General features: G+C 36.6%; 1 protein-coding gene and 1 pseudogene across 2 annotated transcripts; one reads left to right on the top strand and one right to left on the bottom strand.

Annotated features, from left to right (window-relative positions):
• The first annotated feature begins 644 nt into the window (after positions 1–644).
• On the top strand, positions 645–3717 carry LOC104893182 (protein ATP12, mitochondrial-like; annotated as a pseudogene).
• A 1140-nt stretch (positions 3718–4857) lies between these two features.
• LOC104893180 (hypothetical protein) lies at positions 4858–9997 on the bottom strand. Of its 2 annotated transcripts, none has more exons than XM_010679265.4 (7): positions 9659–9981; positions 7230–7308; positions 7025–7144; positions 6849–6927; positions 6287–6373; positions 5968–6030; positions 4858–5457 (listed from the first exon to the last, which is right to left on the bottom strand). In XM_010679265.4, exons 2-7 carry the CDS (start codon positions 7283–7285, stop codon positions 5380–5382), a joined length of 483 nt encoding a protein of 160 aa, XP_010677567.1. In that variant the 5' UTR covers positions 7286–7308; positions 9659–9981; the 3' UTR covers positions 4858–5379. The 2 variants fall into 2 exon arrangements, with proteins under 2 accessions (XP_010677567.1, XP_048500645.1); XM_048644688.2 differs by lacking the exon at positions 4858–5457 and adding an exon at positions 5536–5807 and having other exon boundaries at positions 9659–9997.
• Positions 9998–11840: the final 1843 nt, after the last annotated feature.

Here is an 11840-nt window from a genome sequence, read left to right as displayed (position 1 = left end):
ACACGGGGTTACCCCTAAGTTTAATAATAATTCACGTGGTACCCTCAAATACCCTTAATGATAACAACGTTAACCACCTTTAGTAACTAACCCTTAACTTATGTTTTAAACCCTAATTAACTCTATAATGCTAACCCTAATCCTAACCCTTAACCCTAACCCACCACCTCCTCCACGGCTCCACCCCCACCCTCCTACCACCCCTACCATCCCCCACCCCCGCAGCCCCCCTCCCCACCACCCGCAGCTCGATTTCCCCTTCCTCAGTGCCTTTTCTTTCGCGCCACCCTCCCCTACCTCATCTTCCTCGTGGTTGCTGCGCCTCCTGGTTCTGGCTCTCGTCGTGCTTCGTGATAGGCCTCCCTCACCTGGTTCTAGGCTCTCGTCATGCTTGCTACACCTCCCTCACCTGGTTCTAGTTCTAGGGTTAGGATTAGGGTTAATATTGTAAAGTTAATTAGGATTTAAAACATAAAATTAGGGTTAATGACTAACGACGGTTAACGCTGCTAGTCATTAAGGATATTTGAGGGTACCGCGTGAATCATTATTAATTTAGGAGTATTCCGTATATTTTGAAAAGTTGAAGGCTACCACGTGATTTTTTTGAAAACTCGGAATTTTAGCGAAAAAACTGTTGTTTTATTTGTTTGATTGAAACATAATTTTACTCATCCGCGATAGGGTAGTAGGCAAAGCTGAATTCACAAACCCACTCGGGAAGAACAACCCGTTCCCGAACAAAATTTGACTAGATCCACCAAAATCCAACTAAAATCATCAAACCTTCAAACTCATCCCAAAATCAATGGCGTCAAACCTGATACGAAATTCACTGAAAGCAATAACTCACAAACCCTACGAACCCTAACCACTCATCGGCGTCCTTCCAGCGTGGCAGCTGCCGACACCGAATAATCCGACGCCTTCACCTTCTCATCTGACGGCGCAGCAGATGATAGCATACACTTGAAGTCGTTAGCAAAGACGTCGTCATCCGTGTCGATGCCAATGTCGTTCATGACTGGGTCAATCGTAGGAAAGAGATTCTACAAGAAGGTGACTACAAAAGAAGCTGATGATGGAAATGGTTGGGGTGTTATGTTGGATTATCGAACCCTTAAATCACCTTCTAAACACGCTCTCTTAAACTCCCCACTCTCTATTGCTAAGGCCATTGCTGCTGAGTGAGATTTCCAGGTTACTTTCTTTCCTAATACTCACTCTTTTTATTCTTACTTTTACATATATTATGTAATATGCAATTTAAGTTACAAGAACTGGCATGTGTAATTTGTATGTACATTGATTGAGTCGAATTTTTGGTCTTAATTGAGTTGAGTTTGTTTGCTTCATTTGTAGCAAACAGATGGAATTAGACCCTTCACTATGCCACTCATGAAGCTTGCTTCGCATTAGAACAAGTTCCTTTAACCCGACCCAAAATTATCAACAATTTAATGAGCAAATTCAATCAAGACTTAGTTTTTTGTCGAGCTCCCAATGACAATGTACTCACCACTGGTGTCTATGGTATGATCCCTCATATTTATTACCCGCTACTACCGCTTTTGTTTCTTTTCTTTCCCTTTCTCCTTATTGTTTTTAATGCTTACATTGCTTTTGCACAAGTTTGGGTGTGATATATGTTATGCCTTGAAGTGTTCTTTGTTAAGGCTCCTCTGTGCTTGCAAATCAAAGCCGGAAAACAACAATTTATTAGCGCTGATAAATCAATTTACCATGTTTTTTTGTGTAAGATGATAAAAATCAAGATCTCGCTAAGCCGTGCTGTTTTAATTGCGGATTTTGGGTGCTCTCTGTTGTGCTTGTGAGGTTGGTAAACAAGAATGATAAATTTATATATGTGAAACTATATAGCGAGGAAGGGAATGAAGGTCCAATGTGACAGGCTGGCATCTCTGATGTAGTAGTACGAGTTCATCTTTTGGTGAATATATCCGTTTTCTTTTAGATGTTACACTTTTCAAATCACAGACTCCTAGGTAATTTTTGGAGAGGAGAGAGATAGAGAGAATGAAAAACAAATGGGTCCCATGTGAACATGTGATAGGAGAAATATAGAGAAAAGTTGTTACCCAAAATAAAAGTGTAACATCTAATTTAAAACTTCCTAAAATAGAAAATGTAACATCTAAAAAAAATGAAAGAAGTATATATATATATATATATATATATATATATATATATATATATATATATATATATATATATATATATATATATATATATATATATATATATATATATATATATATTCTATTCACCTTAAAAGAAAATGTCTTAGGGTAGATCAGCCCTAATCAGGCTGAGCAGGTGTAAACATAAGGTGATATCTAAGCGACTTAGGTCCAGATATAATATTCCCACATCCTAGTATAGCTTGAAGCACATTATCTGATAGTTCAACTTTGCATTGCAAGTGATACACTATTAGTCTATTACTTCCTAGGACTTCTTTGCAATCAAATGTTAACTCATGTTGGCTCACTTTCTAGGACTACTAGCTGTTTTTAGTCTTTGATTATGTAAAAGCATATAAAGAAGCATTTAGTCATTTAATCTTTTAAATTACCTGTCCAAAAATGAAAATTAATAACTGTCCACTTGCCGAGCAGTCTTGAGAGGACCTTAATGTGCTTGAAAGTAGATTTTGACTTGACTTTGATCCTGTCGCCTGTTTCAATGAAGTATGACTGTTGGTAATTCTTTTGAAATATTTTGCACTCCAAATTCACGTAATTAAGTTCGAAATGTCTCCAGATTGGCAAGTTAAGATGATCGATCCTCTACTTAGCTACCAGCCTATCGTGTATACCAGTTTTTTGTGGTGGAAAAAACATGATACTTGACTTTGATCCTGTCGCCTGTTCCATTGAAGTATGACTGTTGGTATTTTATATGGAACCTTCTGAATTACTCATATGAGTACTCCTGATCACATAACTTTCAAATGTCTCCAGAACGGCAAGTTGAGAAGATAGATCCTCTACTTAAGTGGGCGGAGTCTGAATTTGGCTACCAACCTCTAGTGTATACCAGTTCTTTTGGTGGCGAACAGGATGAAGGTCTTGTAAAAGCCATGGAAAGTCTATTGAAGAAAGCAGATGACTGTGCACTAGCAACTATCGATGCATTGACATCAGCATCACACTCTTTAATCATTTCCATTGTTGTAGTTCGCGGTAGATTGCAAATCGAGGAGGCCATTGAGTTGATTAGGCTTGAAGAAGATCTGCAGGTTAGTATCATGGGCTACTTTGCTAACTCCCCAATAACTTGCTCCATCAATATACTTTAATGTTCAAAATAACTGCTAGTTCAAACATTCTGCACGAAAGAACTTTTAGAAGATTAATGCCTTTTTTTGATTTTGTAAATAATGTTTCATCTGGTAGGTGGACAAGTGGGGTCTTGTTGAGGGCGGTCATGATGTTGATCTCGCAGATCTGAAGGTGCAGATTGCGTCAGCCGCAGTGTTCCTGGGGCTGTCTAGGGCATAGTATTGCATTCCGAACTTTTTAATGCATTGGTTGATTGTGCACTCTTCGTTTTTGTATGCTCCATTTTGGGTGGTATTACGTACGACAGCCACGTGCTGGAGCTTTTTGTAAACATGTTGTAGCCTTTGCGAAATTTGCAAGAGCAATAATAATCTGCTTTAGAATTTTTGCTATTTAACCCTTTCTTTAATGATTTCATAACCTCCCTCCCCCGCCCAAATGTTCCCCCAAAATCAAAGAAAATGAAAAGAAAGAATGTAGGAGAAATGCGCCTGTTATTGCGTTAGCTAGCCAATTGGGGTTCTTCATTCCTTTTTAAATACACACCTGAAATTCGAAAGGAGAAGCAACTTCTCATTGGTGAAACATACTGTTGAGGCGAGAATTTCTGTATATTTTATTATAATATGCTATTTGTTTCAGTTTTAAATTCTATCTTTAGTCATGTACATTGTATTGTAGTACAAAATAGTTTGTAGCTGCCAAAGCAGCTGCTTTTTTTAGATGTATTATGGATCTTCATTGCAGCACTGCACACAAATTGGCGGTTGTTTAATGACACAATAACAGTATGTGGTATCACAATCATTGTTGCAACCTGTCACAAACAATAAATCAGCTTTCAGTTATTGGCAGATCCGAAGTTCATTTCCTTCAAATGAGCGTGATGATATCTCCTATTTCCCCTATTCTTTTTAATTTTACTTACTAAAAATTTCCTAAGGATCACTTGAAAGAACTTGAGTTCACTAATTACGTAAATTGTAGTTCGTATACATGTGACTGTGACAACATACTGAGTTGGTTGCAGTTCTTGTGGCTTGTAGACAAATGGAAGGCGATTGGTTGCCAAGCCAACGACAATGTTAACTAAAGAGTGAAGTGCGACGAGGCCCACAATGAAGCAAGCTATCGCTAGTGATTGCCTCATAATTTTGTGAAGATTTTGCATACTATTGGAATACTTGTACTATAGAAGCTAGCTGGAGAATCCATCAACATTCCTCTTATAGGATTGTTTTGGCTTTTTGTATACAGTAGTTGCTAATAGTATTGTTTCTTTACCAATTAACAAATGTAATCATGATGTTCATTATGTGATCATATTTTACTACTACACTGGACACTATTACCGCGAACAGGCAACAATTACAAGTCCACCAAAGATCTTTGTTTAAAGGGTCACTCAATGTGAACCTCATACCAGATTCTTAAACAAGGCAAAATTACCACATGTTTACCATATCAGAGGAATGGGTTTTGAGCGCTCTAACAAAAGATGTTTTTGCAAGCTAAAAGGTACCATCTAAAAATTGTATGAATTTAGTGACAATCTTTAAAAGGATGATCTTCATATAATTCAGTGTCATTAACATTGCCCCAATTCTTTCCTGTTATGTAAACATAGTGCAAAACGTAAAACCTGTTACAACGCAATTCCCTTACAGCACAGTTTCAAAGCATGAAAACAGAGATTTCACGGTTAAATTTCTCAGTAAGAGGCTAATATTGCATACCAAATAATGCAAAAGCCCATTTTGAAGATAGCGGAAGGTAAGAGAACCGGAAATTTAACACAAGACTTTGCAACACCGCATGTGGAAGGAGGCGGTGTGGTGTAAATCGATTTACCAATGAAGAGATTGCATCTTCTCCCCTCAAAGTACAAAATGTTTTTGTTAGAATTTTCAGACATTATCATGTGAAAATCATCCAAGGATCTCTTCTCCTGCAGACGACAATGACTTCAGCAACTGTCAGTAAGCCGAAATCCAGGCACAAAGCATTGCTGATCACAGTCTATTGTGAAGCTCAACAAAAACTGGCCAGTACTAAGCTACACCCTGATAAAGGCTCACTCCTGATTAGACACTTGAATCCTGTGGCGCTTGAAAAATTCTCTAAACCCATATGCACTGAGGTCATGATTAAACTGGAAAGCATAACAAAATAAAGAAACTTGACATCAGTAACAAAACAGCAAGAGTTGTAAAACTGTTTTATGTAGACAGACAATATATCTACTGGGGCACTTAAGAGAGATGAGTCTTGTACGTTTAATGTATTGTTCACGACCAAGCAACACCATTGTCAAGATTTAACTTGAATCGGATAGGCATTGTGAGTTGGTAAATATATAAAAAAAACACGTGGAAAAACAAACAAAACGAGATCAATCTCAGTGTAACATAATTGCCTAATCTCCCCACGAATTGCCAACTGAGAAAAGCGAATCATGGTAGCCTTTTGCCTATTTTTGTCCCATTTTGGGCGAACTGTGAACTGAAAAAGCAAATTATATCGCAAATATGTTACACTGATCAATCCTCAACTTCTTAGCCAATACAAGGCTCACTCCTGATATATTTTAAAAACAATGGGATGTATATACCAGATACAAAATAAAGAGGCTAAGAGCTAGAAGCATATAACGAATTCTTACAGGCAGCACTTTCACCGAGTATTTAGTCACATTTGGATCGGTAACCCTTCCCAGGTTCGCAGCCTGCAGGAGAGAAAGACAAAAAAAATTGATTGTCATGACTCATGGGAAGATTGAGCAAAAAAAAAAAAAACAGGACATCGTGTCATTTTATTGCAACTACTTATTTCAAAACTGTTGTTCTCTACCAAAAAGAGATCCTACCAGGCTACCAGTGAGTACCTAATGGCTATTTGGATCCTTGAAATGGATGCTTGCAAAATTGTCACAAAATCCAAAATACCATTATAGAATTCAAAAATTGAAGGATTGTGCATACTTGCTCTGGGCTATAAAATATTTCAACAAATGGGTATTCCTTCCTTTGCCGTGTTATACAAAACCCTGGATACTTTGGACACTCCACCTGAAAAACGTGAATATTCAAAATTAAACATTATAGAAGTGCATACTAGATATCCTAAAGTCTATGCTTTACGCAATATTATAAAAAGAACCAAGTACAAAATGCATGCAGATCGCTTTGTCTATATCTCCTACAGGATGCATGAAATTCTGTAGAGGATAGCAGAGACATAAAGGGGTAAACAGGGCAAACTACGGCAGCCATGATGTCAAAGCTACACTCCTACTCTAATATCACCTCTAGCTTTCTTATGAAATGATGAGAGACAGGGATGGGATCAACAGAAAAACGTGTTCACAAGGAGAAAAAGCAATCAAGTATAGCCATAAACATGAACTTATAATGTAGAACAACTGAGCGCAGATCCATAATCTTAGCCACGTGATGAAGAACATATCTACTCCCGCAAATCTAAAAGAGTAAAAGTTTACAGACCCATGGGCCCAGAACATAAAGTGATGAAGAAGAAACCTACTCTCATAAATTTGACATGAGGGTAAAATACTGCTGCAGCTTCCTCCAATACTTTGTCCAGGTGTTCTGTGTAATTTCCTCTACAAATTTGACACAATATTTCACGATAGTAGGAAGTACCAAGGCAGATTACGTTGTATGAAACAAAATTCAATCACAGAAAAGCCACCATAGTACCTAATAGTGAAAGCAACAACAACAGGGTAACCTTGGTGAAGAAGCTGGACAAATTGACGCTCCGATGTAAAATGTATTACACGTGATGGGCCTAAGTCCTTCGGATAACCAGTATAATACCTTTCACAGGAAAATACTAATTATATTAAATTCAAACTCTCTTTCGGGTAAGTATAGTTCCCAAAAGAAATATATGGTTCTTTACCTGCACGATTCACGAAGATTAAGCATCATCCTATCAAAAACTGATGATTCAGACATTGTGTGTATTGATGCAGGAACCCCTATGAGAAACAAGTATTTACAAATTTAATTCACAAGCAAAACTTTTAATTGAAAAGAGATATATAGGGAAAGAAAGAAAAGATGAGCACAATTTCTACTGTTAACAACAGACTAGACCAAGTATTCAAAGTGCAAAAAAAAAAAAAAAGCAAAGTCACAATCTAATTACCAAGGAAAATGCAAAGGATTGGTAGAAGTTCTACTACCCCCTCCATTCCATAATACTTCCTCTGTTTTTTGTTAAGTGAATCATTTTCCTTATTAGGAATAGGCACAGTAAGTGACACATTACTTAAAATGGCAAACAAACGTCCTTGTGGTCCCAACTCCTTTTTGGTTAAATCATCTAATTTTTGTAACCACATTGTATCAAATTCTAAGAAGCGAGTTTCGTAGTTTGAAGCGAGTTTACAAAATCGTCAAGTAAATACTCGCAATCATACTTGACAAGTCTATAACTGTAGTTTGAGTGGTTCCTTGCAAATATATATCCACCCAATTCATACATGCTTCTTTTCATCACTACCTAGGACCTACTAGATCTGTGACTAACACACTAAGCTCAATCTGACAAAGTGCAACATACACCTAGCAAAGACATAATATAACTCTTCACACCACATTGTATCAATTAGCCGTCACATTGTTCTAAGCCCTTGTACAATCTTACTAAGCAATCAATTAACAATTAACTCCAAATTTTACAAGAGTAAGGAAATTTAGAAAGCCCATAACTGTCGGGTGAAAGACTCGCAGACTTCAGACTTCATACACCATAAACACCTCAAAGTTACCAACCAAAAGGCTCAATTCCACTTCAGCAATTGTATTGATTCTACAACTCTTTATCACTCCAATTCTCTCAGTCAAATTGATTTCTTTCCTTCAAGTTCCAAAACAATGCAACACAGTCAAACACATAAACCTCGCAGAATAACATCTCCACCATCCAATTGAAGCTCCAAAACACTCAATTGAAGCTCCAAACCACTCAATTGAAGCTCCAAACAAGCTAACTTTAATGGCTATCAACCTCACCAAAATGAATTATAATTCAGCACTTATACACAAATAGTGAACTTCATCCCTAAAACCCCCAATAAAAGACTCAATTTGAACAATCGAATACTTGCCAAAAAAAATCTACACTAGTAACTAGTTTCACCACACTTGAACTACAATCCAGAACATAAACTGAAAAATAATCCAATGTGAACCCTAGAATAAAAAATAATAATCAATTAACTAAGCAAACTTCTGAATTCTGAAATAATTAAGCAAAATTAAGTGAGTGATGAAACGAGAGAACAAGTAGTACCTCCTGAATTACAAAATCTAAGATGCAATTTTCTTCACTGAAAATGCATCTCAGATAAAGTAAAAATAGTTATGATTTGCTTACGAACTTTGGCCGGAAATTCAGAACAACGAACACCTGGTTTCCAGCGATGTCGAGGAGGGAGAAAGATGATGATGATGGCGATGAGAGAGAAAGAGCATAGAGGAGAGAGAAAGATAGAGTGTGAAAAGTGAAGAGAGAAAGAGAGTGTAAAAGATACTTACATTTCTACCATAATATCACTAAAATACTCCCTAATAATATATCAGTTGTCTCCTAATTATCGTCTATCCATCACGCTATTTAAGTTGCAAACTTTTGATAAACTATCCATAGTCTATTCATATTTTGAAAATGAGACGATTCTTTCACAGATTCACATATGCTATTTCCACATAGAGGGAGTAGCTCAGATTGGCAATAGTAACAATAATATTGTTTCTGCTACTCTTCTAAACAGTTCCGGATCTAAAATTTCACCCACGTGGGTTCGAAATCGACGAGTTGTTAAACAAAAGGACCAAACTGAATTGATTAAAAATATAAAAATACATCAATTCAAATAAGGAAAAATGAGGAAAATACTCTCTCCATACTTGTTGTCACCATCAAAAGGATCGATACTAGTCTTACACGCAATTAAACTTGTTTATAAGAAGTATGCTTATAAAAAGTTCACTAATATGTTTCAAGTTCTGGAAACTCTTTCAGCATAACATCATAAAAAATATCAAGTTAATGTCGAGGTCTTCTGATACTATTAAGGTTGCTAATTACACAATATAATGATAAACAATCGAATAAGAAGACAGTGAAATTAAACTTCAATAATCATCCATGACTTATCAAAATGTAATCCAATTTGCAAATATCCAAGCATTCACCCAATATCCAATTAATCTCAATTCTCAATGACAATTCAATAATTTTAATTTAGTGATAATCCAGATTGTAATTAATTCAAGCATTACTAAACAAATTTGAAAATGGAAACAAAAGATTTTAGTTACCCTCTTCAAGAGTTGCAAATTGCAATCTCACAGTGGAGGGAGGGGATTCTCCAAAGTCCAGTAGGCCGCACGTTGGCTGGTCGACACCGACTTGAAGGGCAATGGTCGGAGTGTCGCCGTCGGAAGCAAATAGCAATGGCAGGAAAAGGGGGAATTTTGAAACCCTAGCTTTGGATTTGGATGATTGTTGTGAAAAGAAGGGCAAAACTCAAAAGAAAAAAAAGCTAAAGCAATAAAAGTGTTAGCAAGCATCCTCGATGCCACGACCCACATTTGACAAGGTTTCAGTTTCCTCTCTCACGCGGACCATTGAGCCCTGAGTTAACGCTTGTCTAATTGAAGAATACCGCCGTGCTCTTTTCTATAAAATTTCCTTTTTTCTGTCCAAAATTTTATGGGTGTCCTAAATGCTACTCCGTCCATTCCATTTTATAATTCTCCTATTTCATTTTGGGTGTTCTAAAATATTAGTCTTATTTTTCTTTTTTTTGTTCATTTTTTAACCTTACTTTTTACTCTCTCTCTCCACCTTTTCACATGAGTTTTTGACACCCTTGTAAGTATAATTATACTTAACATCAAACATGCTCATAAAAAATCCGAATTGAACATGAATTACATGTGCAGAAGCTCTGGATAAGAATTACCTCCATCCATTGCCAATTTTGTTGTCTCCTTATTCTTCTCGGTCTAGTGTACCCAATTGATATTTATTTTTCTGAATTTCGGTGCCAAACCCTCACTCTCACTATATAGATGGTGTTCCTTTTGTTTTTAGAGAGCAAATTTAGTGACCTCTATTTTCAGAATAAAAACGCCTATTTTATATTAAAGTCTTGTCATCAAAGAGCCCTAAGAAAATGGTGAACGTTATGAGTGGTTAGCAGAAGTGGGGAGAGAATCATGGGAAGTTCCTTGATCGTGGGTAACTACCCACATAAAATGGACCACTAAATATTTTGAAAACTAAATATTAATTAACAAAATATATTTAATTTTTCAAAATTTCCAACATTCTCCCACTTGGTCCATTTTAACGAGAAAAACTTCATATATGAATCATGGCGATAAAATTCCCTTTAGAACGATAATCTATCTTTCATGTATCACAATATACTTTGTTTTTCACCACTCATACTAATTAATGAGTAAACCCTGTGTTTACGCAAGGTCAAACATAATGACATTTTCTCAAATAACAAAAACATGTACGTACATAAACTTGAAAGAGAAATATCCAACTGAATGAAAAGTTACAACATAACTCAAATAGCGTGTTTAAATGATAGGACCAAGTCCCATGCTCTCTACATAACCCTTGAAAACTTTAATTTGCATGCCTTTTGTCAAGGGGTCAGCAATCATTAATCCAGTGCTAATATGTTCTATGATCACTTTCTTTTCTTGAACACGTTCTTTTATGGCTCGAAACTTAATGTCGATGTGCTTACTTCGACTTCCACTCTTATTGTTCTTAGCCATAAAAACAGCAGCTGAATTATCACAAAACATTATTATCTGCCGACAAATAGAGTCAACGACTCTAAGTCCATATATGAAACTTTTCAGCCATACACCATGTGAGGTAGCCTCAAAACAAGAGAGGAACTCAACCTCCATAGTTGAACTAGCAGTTAAGGTATGTTTTGCACTCCTCCAAGAAACTGCACCATGGGCCAACATAAACACATATCTAGAGGTGGATTTTCTTGAGTCAATGCAGCCATAACCAACTACTTGGAGATTATCAGTCCGTTTATACATAAGCATGAAGTCCTTAGTACCCTGAAGATATCTCAACACTTTCTTTGCAGCCTTCCAGTGATCAGGACCTGGATTACTCTGATATCTTCTTAATACTCCAACAGCATATGCTATGTCAGGTCTTGTACAAACCTGAGCATACATAATGAAGCATAAGGAACATTTTTCATCTGTTCCCTCTCAATATCATTCATAGGGCACTAGTCCAAACTGAACCGGTCACCTTTTCACAATGGGTGCTACACTTGGTGAATAATTTTTCATATGAAATTTATCAAGTACCTTGTTGATATGGGTCTCTTGAGACAAACCCAAAATGCCTCGGGATCTATCTCTATGGATCTTAATGCCAATGACATAAGATGCCTCACCCTTATCTTTCATATCAAAGTTAGTTGAAAGAAATTGTTTCACTTCA

Source organism: Beta vulgaris, chromosome 5 (genome assembly GCF_026745355.1).
Source record: "Beta vulgaris subsp. vulgaris cultivar EL10 chromosome 5, EL10.2, whole genome shotgun sequence".
NCBI classification, from domain to species: domain Eukaryota; kingdom Viridiplantae; phylum Streptophyta; class Magnoliopsida; order Caryophyllales; family Amaranthaceae; genus Beta; species Beta vulgaris.
This window is presented reverse-complemented; position numbering and strand designations above follow the sequence as displayed.